Source organism: Phaseolus vulgaris, chromosome 3 (assembly GCF_000499845.2).
Source record: "Phaseolus vulgaris cultivar G19833 chromosome 3, P. vulgaris v2.0, whole genome shotgun sequence".
Taxonomy (NCBI): Eukaryota; Viridiplantae; Streptophyta; class Magnoliopsida; order Fabales; family Fabaceae; genus Phaseolus; species Phaseolus vulgaris.
This window is the reverse complement of record NC_023757.2, coordinates 29,490,450-29,504,055: the sequence shown is the minus strand read 5'-3', so window position 1 is coordinate 29,504,055 and position 13,606 is coordinate 29,490,450. Positions and strand designations below refer to the sequence as shown.

The window sequence follows — 13,606 nt, the reverse complement described above, 5'->3', positions numbered from 1 at the left end:
ATTTGGAATTTTTTAAATTGTGTTGGATGTGGGTTGAAAAATGTTGGGTGTAGGAAGAATTTGCCCCAATTTTTTTACAAATTGGACCAACTTTTCTTGGCCCAAACAAAGTGTAATGGTGTAGTGTTGTTTCTTCCTGCATCACCATAACTTCTGGGACATGTTATAAATGAGGCAAAAAGACTATTTTATGCTTAAAAAATATATTTTAGATTTTATTATTTAGAAACATGTTTTTTTTATTTACACGTTCTTAATTGCAAAAGTGGTAACATATTTTTGAATCTAAAAATATTTCCCTAATTTTACAATCCAAAATAGATGTTTTTTTAAAAAAAAATATTTTAAAAATTACAGAATTTATAAATTATGTCAAAATTTATAAATATATTTTGGATACATAGAAAAAATGTAAAAAAAAAAAAAACGAATAATAAAACACTAATATTTGCCTCAACTGCTGTTTATCACCAACAATCATCACGGACCACCACAAACAGTGAAAATCTCTTGAAAATGAAGAGGTTACTACACTTTCCACCCAATAAACGAAGAAAAATATATGTAAGTGTAGAAAGAATGTAGGGAGTTACAAGGAGAATTTGCCTACAAAATATGATTTAGTTGAACCAGAAAAATTGAAGAAAGATATTTCTAACAATAACATAAAAAGGAAACACTGATTTCAGTTCATTGGAATGTCACAAACCAAAACAAACTCCATTGCTTAAATGCACATGCAATAAAATAATAAATTAAGGTGTGTAAGTACCATACCAGGCCAATTCACTCTAAAATGAAGTCACAAATGCAAAATTATATCGAGGTAATTAGGAGAGGAAGATAACATCTTCATTCCATATCACTATTAATCTATATTTCTTAGAAACTATGAGGCTAATAACAATGTTAATATATATATACATATAAAATGAATAAAATTGTTTATGCGGTTTTTTGTTATAAAAAAAAATAGTAAAATATTTGTTTATAAAAGAATAAATAAATAATTTATAATAATTTTTTGTTAACTAGAGAAATATATTATATTTTTACAATTTTTTTATATTAATAGTTTTAAGTCTCTTTTATATTTATAAACAAATTACATAATCTTATAGTTAAAAATTACAAAATTGAATTTGCTATTATATTTAATAAATATTAATATATTTCAAATAAAAAAATTAGAACCAGTTTATTGGCTTTACCGAAAAGAGATATAATATTGACATGGACAAGTATACTTTTAGAAAATATCAATTTTTTTTTGTAAAAAAGTGACAATGTTAAAAATAATACTCACAGATGGGCCAGTGAGTCATATAACTTCATATATATTATGGCAATTTCTCCCTCCACCATATCAATTTCAGCATGCACCCAATCAGCTCTAGAAAATGACAAAAACACCCTTTCTTAAATGACAAAAATAATCTTACACAAAAATGGAAAAAATTATTTTTGAAACTTTTATCTGAAATATTTTGGATTTCAATTTTCGGAACATATTTTTGAATTCTGAATTTTTTTATCCAGAATGTATTTTTAGTTTTGTGTTCAGAATTTTTTTCCATAATATATTTTTTTATTTCTCAATTATAATTATTATTTTGAATTTTTAAATTTGGAATAAGGTTAGTTTTGGAAATTTAAAAAATTGATATGGTGGAGGTTAAAATTGATATGGTGCAGGAAGAATTTGCCATATATTATTTATTCTTAGTAGCCAACAAAAAATAGCCACAGTATAACCTGACCAATTTCTCTCTGCACCTTCATGCTTTCTTCCTCTATCTCCATAGACATGAAATGACAATTTTATCTTTTTTTTTCATCTTCTTCATTCACACTAGTCTTCTTATTTTACAATATTGTAAAATTCATAATACAAAATTGTATTTTCTTAATTCGAAAATACCTTATAAGTTATAGAATTTAAAATATAAATTTGTATTCTGAATTTTAAAATTTTAAATATATTTATAAATCCAAAAAGTACTTTTAAACTCTTGGACAACAAAATTTTTATTTCACATTTAAAATTCTAGAATTTGAATGTTTTAGAGATTATACAATTAAAAAATAAATAAAAATAAACAAATCCTGCACCTTATGCCCAAGGGTACTTTTGGAATTGAAAGATTTGAGGAGGTGCAAGAAGAAAATATGGAGGTGGAGGAAGAAGTTGCCTATAACCTTTAGAGTGTAGATCCAAATGCGACCCATAGTAATGAGCTTGATGCACACAGGTCAGCCCAACAAGTTAGAGAATTGGCGCCAAACGTTTCCCGCCAAAGGGAGGGACCCCACAAAAGAGCGGTTTGCTACCCCTGAATAAATTTACAAAGGAAAAGAAGAGAAGAAGAAGAAAGTGAGAGAGAAAGAAAAATGGAACCAGGAAACCCTTCGTCGCCGGATCCCGAATCGCCGACCTCTCCTTCCGTTGGTTTCAACACCGACCAGATTCCTCACACTCACACCAGCCGTGCCTCCGAGGACGACGAGGCTTCCGTTGACCTCGACATCGTACGAGACGATCTTGATGAACAACCCGTGGAAGAGGAAGATGGAGAGGATCTTTTCAACGACAATTTCATGGAGTGAGTCTCTTTCTTTTTTTCCTTCTCCTGCAACACTAATCATTTTCGTACTTACAACTTTTTGCTGCTTGGGTGAATGAACAGTGACTATCGGAGAATGGATGAGGCTGACCAGTTTGAATCGTTCGGACTGGATGACTCCTTGGAAGATGACAGAGACTTTGATCAGATCATCGAGGATCGAAGGGCCGCGGAGATTGAAATCGACGCACGTGAGGGGCGCGTTTCCAATCGCAGCAAGCTTCCCCAGCTTCTCCACGACCAAGGTAAATTGTCTGTAAATGGATGCAAATTGTTTGTGCTATACATTAAAGAGTTGAAGGGTCGCAAATTGATTGTCTGGATTGGACTTAACTTAGATTGTTATAAATGGGGCTAAAACAATTCCTTGTAATGAAAATAGTTTGAAACAATCCTTTGCTCCCCAAAATACATTTTCATCTGGCCATAAAAGGAAAAGCAAACTAATTTTTTATATCAAGAAAATTTATTGTATTACTCGTGACATTAATATTCGTTTGTATGAGCAGGAGTTGGAATGTGTCTTGATCAGCAAATGAATTTCCTCTTATTATTGGTGTATTGCACAAACTTTATAAATTGAGGGACTAAAATTACCCATTAGCTATAAGCCTTGTAAACTATTACTGTTAAACGGTGTTGATTATTGAATTTTCTATTTCAGATACAGATGATGATAGTCACAGGCCTTCTAAAAGGGCTCGAGCTGATTTTAGAGCTTCTTTACCAAGTGATGATGATCTGCAAAGTTCACCTGGAAGGTCAAGAGGTCACTCAAGAGAGGATGTTCCTATGACTGATCAAACCGAGGATGATAGAGATGATGTACAGTCTACTTTGATAAATATTCTTGAGTTTCACACCATTGGTTTTATTTCAATTAACATGTGTACATGGAATGTAGGATGAATTTGATGATGGGTATGAGATGTATCATGTTCAAGGAACACTTAGGGAGTGGGTTACAAGAGATGAAGTGCGCCGCTTTATAGCCAGGAAATTCAAGGACTTCTTACTTACGTATGTGAATCCGAAAAATGAACTCCGGGACAAGGAATATGTGTGGCTGATAAATGAGATGGTGTCAGGTAATATATTTTCTAAAGTGTTCATGCCTTATACTTGCGTTAGCGAGTAATGTCCTTTTTACGCAACTTGGTCATTGTGTCTATTATGCAGCTAGTAAATGCAGTTTAGAGATAGATTACAAACAATTTATCTATGTTCATCCCAACATCGCCATTTGGCTGGCTGATGCGCCTCAGTCTGTATTAGAAGTAATGGAAGATGTAACCAAAAGCGTTGTCTTTGAATTACATCCAAACTACAGAAATATTCACCAAAAGATTTATGTACGCATTACCAACTTGCCAGTTTATGATCAGATTCGAAATATAAGGTATAAAAACAAAATGATGTATTACTTCGTTCTCATATTGTGTTTTTCACTGGACGGAAATAACTTAAATTTGGCTTCGCTTTTGGGGCAGGCAAATCCACTTGAATACAATGATCCGAATTGGGGGAGTAGTAACTAGGCGCTCCGGAGTTTTCCCCCAGTTGCAGCAGGTTAAGTATGACTGTAACAAATGTGGGGCAATTTTGGGACCTTTTTTCCAGAATTCCTATTCTGAGGTGAAAGTTGGATCCTGTCCTGAGTGCCAATCGAAAGGACCATTCACTGTCAATATTGAACAGGTACACTTTTTCTGTCCAAATTAGAAAATGGATCTGAGAGTGAGAATGTCTAAATTAAATCTTTGGATGCACATATCCTGCGGAATACTGATCTTCATTTGGACTAAGCTAAATATTTAGTAAAGGGTTTTACATTGACATGTTGAAAAATAAGTTAACGCTCATTAAACTTGGCAGACAAAAGGATAACTAAGCTCTTTTTTCCTTTCTGTGCTTGTTTTAGACCATTTATAGGAATTTTCAGAAGCTTACCCTCCAAGAAAGTCCAGGAATAGTTCCTGCTGGTCGGCTTCCAAGATACAAGGAAGTGATATTATTGAATGATCTTATTGACTGCGCTCGCCCTGGCGAAGAGATTGTATCATCTTTTACCTAGACTCGTTACTTTTTTTGGTCTTGATTATTACAGGATGATTCTTATATTTTTTATGCCCTGTTTTTTCAGGAGGTCACTGGTGTTTATACCAATAATTTTGACTTATCACTAAACACAAAAAATGGGTTCCCAGTGTTTGCCACTGTTGTTGAGGCAAATTATGTTACGAAAAAGCAAGACCTCTTCTCTGCTTACAAACTTACACAGGAAGACATTGCAGAGATTGAAAATTTGTCCAAAGACCCTCGAATCGGAGAAAGGGTATGTACCTGAGTTTTTACTGGTGCTTCTTTTTCAATTGGAATATTGTTCCATAATGTGTTATCGATTGATTGAATTTCAGATTGTTAAGTCCATTGCTCCATCAATCTATGGTCACGATGACATTAAAACTGCAATCGCTTTAGCTATGTTTGGTGGCCAAGAAAAAAATGTCGAAGGAAAGCATCGGTTGCGAGGAGACATAAATGTTCTACTTCTTGGTGATCCAGGAACAGCGAAGTCTCAATTTCTCAAGTATAATTTTTCAATTTATTTTGTTGATATCTTTCAACTAGTAACTGTGATCAATAAATTAACATTTCAAAATATGCTGCAAGGTACGTTGAAAAAACGGGACAGAGAGCTGTATACACGACTGGCAAAGGGGCTTCTGCCGTGGGTTTAACAGCTGCTGTTCACATGGATCCAGTCACACGGGAGTGGACTCTTGAGGGAGGAGCCCTTGTTCTAGCCGACAGAGGAATTTGTCTTATTGATGAGTTTGACAAGATGAATGACCAAGATAGGTTAGGAAATAGACTTTAAAATTGCTTGAACTTTTTTAATTACATTATTAATCTGCACCCTCACGAACTATCCTTGACCTACTAAGTTTTGTATTTGTCACCAGGGTGAGTATCCACGAAGCCATGGAGCAGCAGAGTATAAGCATATCAAAAGCTGGAATTGTTACATCTCTTCAGGCACGCTGTTCTGTAATTGCTGCTGCAAATCCTGTTGGAGGAAGGTAAGCAAATATTTTAAGCTTGCTTCTATCTGTCTCCAAGTTGGTGCACTTCATCAGTGTCCCAGCTAAGGTGTCAATTTCTATCTCATACAGATTGAAAGATATTGGATGTACTACGAATATTGCGCGGTTTTGTTTCATTTTTCAAGCATCCAAACTTAGTATTAAATTTAGTTTTCTCACTTGCAGATATGATTCCTCCAAAACATTCTCTCAGAATGTTGAATTGACAGATCCTATTATTTCTCGTTTTGATGTTCTCTGCGTTGTGAAGGTTATATATTTAAATTCACCGCTTCTTTGTCTACCTCCTCGTTTGAACATATTTATTGAGGGCATTCTTTGTTTTACAGGATGTTGTTGATCCCGTCACTGATGAAATGCTTGCAACGTTTGTCGTTGACAGTCACTTCAAGTCGCAACCCAAAGGTGCTAACCGAGATGACAAGTCCTATAGTGAGTCCCAAGATGTCCATGAATCTGCTGTGCCAGCTGATCCAGAGGTCTTTACCAAGAACCTGCTGCGTTTAGTGATCTTTAAGGTAAACTTAGAGTATGACTTTTATGTCTTAACTTTTGAGAGTTGTTTGGCTTTCTTGCAGATACTTCCTCAAGATATGCTGAAGAAGTACATCACATATGCGAAGTTGAATATTTTTCCAAGGTTACAAGATGCCGATATGGATAAACTGTCTCATGTCTATGCTGAATTGCGGAGGGAATCTTCAGTAATACCCTATCTTAACTTTTTTCCCAAACTAGACTGTAGTTAATTGTTTGTATTGGATTCATTGACATGCTTCTCTTGTTTTCTTGTATAGCACGGACAAGGAGTCCCTATTGCTGTAAGGCACATTGAATCCATGATAAGGATGTCTGAAGCTCATGCGAGAATGCATCTCAGACAACATGTTACACAAGAGGATGTGGACATGGCAATTCGTGTTCTACTTGAATCATTCATTTCAACACAAAAGTTTGGGGTTCAGAAGGCTCTTCAAAAGGTATAAAAGAATATTCTTAACCTGTCTTGGAATTCTGTTAAATCCTGATATTCCGTGGCATAATATTTTCTAACAAATGATTTTTACTTTTTCCCTTTTCTTTTATATTCGTACTACTACCATTTTGCAATTATATTTCACTTTACGATTAATGGAATTTGTACTGGACAAATATGACCTTGAACCCTTCCCTTAAAATTGTGTTTGCTGTTCCCCAGAGCTTTAGAAAGTACATGACTTTCAAGAAGGACTATAATGAACTGCTCCTTTATATTCTCCGGGAGCTTGTAAAGAATGCTCTGCATTTCGAAGAAATTGTCACTGGGTCTACTTCAGGGATAACTTATGTAGATGTTAAAGTAGATGATCTGTCCAACAAGGTAAAGAACATTTTGTCCCTTGAGTTTGTTACCAACGGATATGATATCAATGAATTGACTAAAGTTTCTTTGACATGGTGCAGGCTCAAGAGCATGACATATATGATCTGAAACCATTCTTTAATAGCAGCCAGTTTTCAAGGGCCAATTTTGTATTGGATGAAGAACGGAGAGTGATTAGACATCGCCTAGTTTGAATGTCTGTTCGTTTGTAACCATTGACCGAGCATTTACGTGTGCTTATCTTGTTATATTATCATTTCAATATTAACTTGTCATTACTTTAATCACTGGTGTTGGTAAAAGCATTATAGTTACTGTTCTTTAGGTGAAGGAAGGAAGTGAACTTGAAACCAATTCCCATTACCAAAACCACTAGACCAGGGAGCAGACGGCCATGTTATATTACTGTTGTTACGTCGCTGACTGCACAAATGTGTAATTTCAATCGATCTCATCCTTTTTAAACATGTATTTTCCATTTTTTAGACATTTAAATTATTCTTATTCTTTATTATGTTAAAATATGCGCTTCTTTCTTTTAGCCAGTGAATGTTATATTGACTCTTTCTAAATGTGAATGAATCCTTCATTAGTCATTTATTATGTTTAGAAGATGAAATAAAATATAGATTAATGAAATTATAAGGTCGATGCAGGTATTTTGGAGTTCTCAAGACACTTTATATGTTAATTATGGTGTCTTTTTAGATGTAAAATCAATGGCATTATTTAAATAAGTTGAAAAGGGAGTGTGTTCTGACTTCGATTTTATTTAAGTTTTTTTATCTTGTTAATATTTGAGTCCGTTGTTTTTAGTTTGTCTAAGTAAATTTAAAATTATAATTTTTTTATCTTATAAACTTATCTCATGTATTCAATCCAACCACTAAATAAGTTTTATCGATTAATAATTAATTAAAATTTTAAAATACAATTTAAAATATGTAATTTCTTAAAAATAGTATTAAAAATTATGTAAGAAAATAAAGAAAATATTCAATTATTTATTTTCTTAAGTAAATATACTCTTTTTCTTTATTAAAGGGTAAAATTGTCTAATTAAAAGTGATATCTGAGGTATCAAATCATATATATTCTTTATATGATGATATAAATAATAAGAATTATTGAAATAAAAATATATTATTAAATTAGAAAATATTTTCATTAAAGTAATTATAAAAGAAATATATTTTTTTAATTATATTGTAGGTAATATTTTGGTTGTGTATATGGTTTTTTATTATGGGTAATTATTTAAATTTTAAAAATAGTTACTTAAATCATAAATTGTAATACTCCAAAATTTCTCAAATATTAAAAGGTTTGTATAAAATTTACAATAATTTTAAATACAAACTTAATCATTTACATCATATCCACAAAATATCATCTGGCCTTCTAGAATATTCATGTAGTATGCTTAATCAACTTTAAGTTGTGTATACATAGGTGGTCATTATGTATGAACTCTTTCTTTAGTTTCTCATTATCAATGAAGTTAAGAAGATATTTGTTACAACACAAGTGTCAATACTTAATACATAAACAAACAATGAATTACACATTATCCCAAATACATTACCTCAATTTCATACGAATTCTAACATTCTCTTACAATATATATCATTTAAAAATTCCTTAAATCAATTGAATATACAAACTAATAATCACTTTACATTTATAAAAATTTTATATATAATTCATTTCAATGAAGAGAGAAAAAAAAATAAGTTTTATTTAGCTTGAGCTAGAATTGACTTGCTTGAACGAAAATATAAAAAAATCGACTTATCCAACAACACATTCTAACTCATCCAAAAGGAACAATGTTATTAACACATTCTAACACACTATTTTGATTAAAGTCCATAAAATTAGGACACATATTACTATTGAATAACTTTTCTATGATTTTTATAGTTTTTAATTATAACATATAAATTTGAATCTGTTTATTTATAGAGAGATATATTTTAGGTTTTATTACCTTATTGGTCCAAACATTTTGGGTCAATATTCAATTAAGTACATTAGTTTTAAAAAAAATCAATTTGGTCCCTATGTTTTTTAAAATGTATTCAAAATTGTCATTTATGTTAAGTCGCACCAAACGACGATAAGGCGTGCTTATGTGGCAGAGATGTGTCAACTGACGTGGATGGTTACATTAGTTTAGCCCAGGATGAATTGGGGGTTTAGGGTTTAGTAATTTGATTTGGGGATTAGGCATTTTTAATTCTAAGGTTAGGGTTTCTAAGAAATGATGTGCGATTGTGAAAAACGATCTTGAAGTGTGCTCCCGTGGTTTGATTGTGTGGTGCGATTTTGAGCTACGATTGTGAGGTGCGAATCAATGGTGCGATTCAGAGCTCGTGAAGGGGCAGCGATTGAGGAACCCGAAGGCATTGTCGAGCGTGGTGTCGTTTTGTGGTTCGTCGTTTATAAGGTTAGGACATTTGGTTCTGTTTGTGATTACTTTTAGAGAACATATACATAGTAGTTTATGATGTAGGGACCACCATGTGCAAGACTTTTCTATGTGTGGTCCAACGTTTGGTCTCTGACATAATTAAGTGAATGATTTCTTTGTAAGTTGTTTGTTATTTGTTGTCATGTGTATATTTATATTTCACACGAATACCTTTAATAAAGTTCATATCATGGAAGAAGGTTATTTTTAGTTTGTGGTCCACCATAGTGGGACATTTTGTGATGCGAGATATGTTGGTGGTGATACATCAACATGGTCATGTGACGGTGATAGATGGAGTTACTTTGAAATAGTTGGCATCCTAAAGGACATGGGATTTTTAACAGTACAGGAGATGTGGTATTCACGTGGAGGTTGTGAAGAGTTGAAAAATAGATTGTGGGTTCTTACCCTCAACAAGCTATTGGAAGTTAAGAAACTAAATGATGTACATACATGTGCTAGGCAGTTTAAGGTTGATTTGTTGAGCACTAAATGGTTGAGTGGGAGGTTGAAGACTTCTTTAAGTCAAAATCCAAAATTGAGAAGTAATGATGTAAGGAATAAAGCTGTTAAAAAATGGAACACAAGTATAAGTAAGTCAAAAGCTCAACGGGCAATGGCCATGGCATTGAAGACTGTCCAGGTTTCATTTCAAGAGCAGTACAAACAAATTTATGACTATGCACATGAGGTCATGCGTGCAAATCCAGGGTCTACAGTGAAAGTGAAAATGAAAGTTGAAGACATGAATGGGTTAAAAGTTTTTAGCATATTTTATGTGTGCTTAAAAAACTGCAAGGATAGCTTTATATCTTGTAGGCCCATAATTGCTTTGGATGGGTGCTTCTTGAAAGACTTTTATGGTGGTGAATTGTTGACAGCAGTTGGGAGGGACCCAAATGATCAGATGCTACCACTAGCATATGTTGTGGTTGAGGTTGAATGCAAAGATTCTTGGACCTGGTTTTTGCAGTTTTTAATTGAAGATGTTGGGGGTGTAGATGTATGTGAAGACGTCACTTTCATGTCTGACCAACAAAAGGCATATTCTTTGTTGTTAATTGTTGATTTTGTCTGTGTATAATTTTCATTTAAATATTGTATATGTCTTTTGACAAGGTTTGTTGCCTGCCATTCAAGAACTCGTACCTGGGGTAGTGCAGCGGTTCTGTGTTCGACACCTGTACGCGAACTTCAGAAAGAATTTCCCGGGGAAAAAATTGAAAACCTTAATGTGGAGGGCAGCCAATAACACATATCCCCAAGCATGGGAGAGGGAGATGAGAGCTATAAAGAAAGTCAATGATGCCGTATTCAAACATCTGATTGCATTACCTCCTAGGCAAGCATTCATACTTGTTCTTTTACTCATGGCAGATTGAAAAGTCCATGGAATACCACTGTTACATTTGAAAATTAAGTTTGTACTACAATTTGATTAATAAGGTAAAAAACTGTAGGATTTAGATGTAATGCACTTTTCCTATATCATGTCATTTCGGATTCTGCTCCCTATTGTTCACTTCCAAAATGTTTGTACTTGGTTGATCGCTTAATTCCTAACCTTATAAAGCTTCACAACATTGCCTATTGATGCTTACATTTTAGAGAGCATAATAAGCTTTTTAGGTGCAATGTTAATTTGATATGCAAGTAGAATGTGCCCAACAACATTGTCTAACTTCTGAAATAATTTATTTTAAGTTGACTAAGTTCTAAAATCATTTATGCACACCATTCTTAGGTTCTGAAATCATTTCTGCACACCATTCTCAGGTTCTGAAATCATTTATTTTAAGTTGACTAAGTTCTGAAATCATTTATGCACACCATTCCTAAGTTCTGAAATCATTTCTACACACCATTCTTAGGTTCTGAAATCATTTATGCACACCATTCTTAGGTTCTGAAATAATTTATTTTAAGTTGACTAAGTTCTGAAATCATTTATGCACACCATTCCTAGGTTTTGAAATCATTTATGCACACCATTCTTAGGTTCTGAAATCATTTATGCACACAATTCTTAGGTTCTGAAATCATTTATTTTAAGTTGACTAAGTTCTGAAATCATTTATGCACACCAATTCCTAGGTTTTGAAATCATTTATTTTCCTGTACTAGGTTCTGGTCCAGATCAAGGCTCACATTCACTCCAAATTGTGACTCACTTGTGAACAATATTTCTGAAGGCTTTAATAGTGTGCTTGTACCTGCACATGCAAAACCTATCATTACCATGCTAGAGGATATCAAGACTTATATAATGAAGAGATGGGCAAAGAACAGATTGAAAATTGCCTCATTTGAAGGATCAATATGTCCAAAGATTTTAAGTAAGTTACAAAAGGAGGCAAATCAAACTCTATATTGGATACCCAGGTTCGATGACGACATTCATATACTATTTTAAAAAGTAATTGTGTTACTTGTTAGATATGTCTAACCAATTCCATCATCACAGCTCTTCTACAGATCACCTATTTGAAGTGAGACATACCTCTACCATTGGACAAAAGTTTGCGGTTAACTTGGACATACATGAGTGCACTTGCCGAAAATGGATGTTGACTGGAATACCATGTTGTCATGCACTTTCTGCAATGAAATTTTTCAATGTCGATCCAGTTAACTTCATTTTATTTTGGTACAAGAAGGAAACATATGCAGAGGTCTACAACTCAATTATCTATCCACTGAAATGTCAGATGTTGTGCCACCTCCCACAAAGAAGATGCATGGAAGACCAAAAAAGAAGAGAAGGTTGGAGTCATGGGATGTAATGAAGAACAAGAGTCAGTTAGGCCAAGCTGGATTAAAGAAAAAATGTGGGATTTGTCATAAGCTTGGCCACAATAGAAAGTCTTGCATTGAAAAATCATTTGAACAAGGTCCAAGTGCAGCACGACCATCTCACCCAAGGCCATCCCACACAAGCTCATTTCACCAACGACCATCTCACTCAGACCCATCTAACCAAGGTCCAAGTCAAGCAACTCCAAGTGCATCAGGCCCATCTCAGGAAACTCCAAGTCTGACAGCTCCAACCGCACCCCCTCCACCATCTCCCCCTACTCAACCAAAAGTTTCACAACCATCTCAGGCAGTTTGAAGGACAACAAGATCAAGTGTAAAATTTTCAAGACCCAACACCAGGCTTAAGTTACAGTCCATGAGAGGCCACTTTTGGAAGCCATGAATGTTTTTGGAACTCACTCATTTTTATACCTATGTATTTTGAAAACCAATTATTGTAGGCTCCTGCTAATGTATTTTGGAATCATAATTTGGTAATTTGTTAATGTATCATGTACTGAATGTATTTGGTAATTTTTGGAGTACATTAATGTTATCAAGTTCCATGATAATTAAGTTTGCTTCTATCCAAATCTATGATAATTAAGTTTGTGTTTGTGCTTGTTACACTTTATATTCCTATTGGTGTAGCTTAGCCTGTGAATAGTGGACTCTTGATTTACTCTAAGATGGGAAAAACTGGATTGAACATGTATTGTTCTCCTTCCTGCTCAGCTAATGTCAAACTTAGTAATGACTTTTGCTAGTTGTCTTCAAGTTGGGAAAATCTGCACTCAATTATTTTATTATTAAATTACTGTTTAAATATTGAAGTACTCTTGCATCACCTAGTAGTTCAAAATTTGAGTGTATGCTTGAAACTCTACATGAGAACAAGAAAATAGTACATAATTTATATGTCAATCACTTGTTAAATTATGAACTCGTTCATTAAAATTCATTTTGCATTGATACAAAATTCGGGATACATATTACATACTGGACATATTGAACTCAACACAATAATACATATTACATTAACTCATTCAATTATAATCCCAACCAAAATATACATTGATACGTCACTCATGGGAATTTTAAGAAAATAGTCAACATGACAATGTTTATTACAACAACAACACACAACCCTACTAATAACATCTTAATCCACTTTCTTGACATCTTCAGATGTTTTTCCAAGCTACAAAATTTGTTTCTTTGTCTAACAATCATTCCATCT

At 33.5% G+C, this 13,606-nt stretch overlaps 1 protein-coding gene across 1 annotated transcript; it reads left to right on the top strand.

The window, feature by feature from the left end:
* Window positions 1–2,326: 2,326 nt before the first annotated feature.
* On the top strand, window positions 2,327–7,635 carry LOC137807025 (DNA replication licensing factor MCM2). The gene is made up of 17 exons (XM_068607443.1): window positions 2,327–2,603; window positions 2,688–2,869; window positions 3,289–3,449; window positions 3,529–3,712; window positions 3,804–4,023; window positions 4,115–4,322; window positions 4,546–4,680; window positions 4,768–4,959; window positions 5,042–5,214; window positions 5,298–5,486; window positions 5,591–5,707; window positions 5,897–5,981; window positions 6,061–6,210; window positions 6,310–6,435; window positions 6,529–6,711; window positions 6,930–7,091; window positions 7,175–7,635. The coding sequence occupies exons 1-17, from the start codon at window positions 2,392–2,394 to the stop codon at window positions 7,286–7,288; spliced, it is 2,793 nt and encodes a 930-aa protein (XP_068463544.1). The 5' UTR covers window positions 2,327–2,391; the 3' UTR covers window positions 7,289–7,635.
* Window positions 7,636–13,606: the final 5,971 nt, after the last annotated feature.

What these genes read in the sequence shown, in the direction of transcription:
- LOC137807025 (XM_068607443.1), top strand. Translation starts at nt 2,392, where the DNA reads ATGGAACCAGGAAACCCTTCGTCGCCGGATCCCGAATCGCCGACCTCT. An exon ending in ACCCTCGAATCGGAGAAAGG is followed by an intron (nt 4,960 to 5,041) that starts GTATGTACCTGA and finishes ATTGAATTTCAG; the next exon opens with ATTGTTAAGTCCATTGCTCC. An exon ending in TAGATGATCTGTCCAACAAG is followed by an intron (nt 7,092 to 7,174) that starts GTAAAGAACATT and finishes GACATGGTGCAG; the next exon opens with GCTCAAGAGCATGACATATA.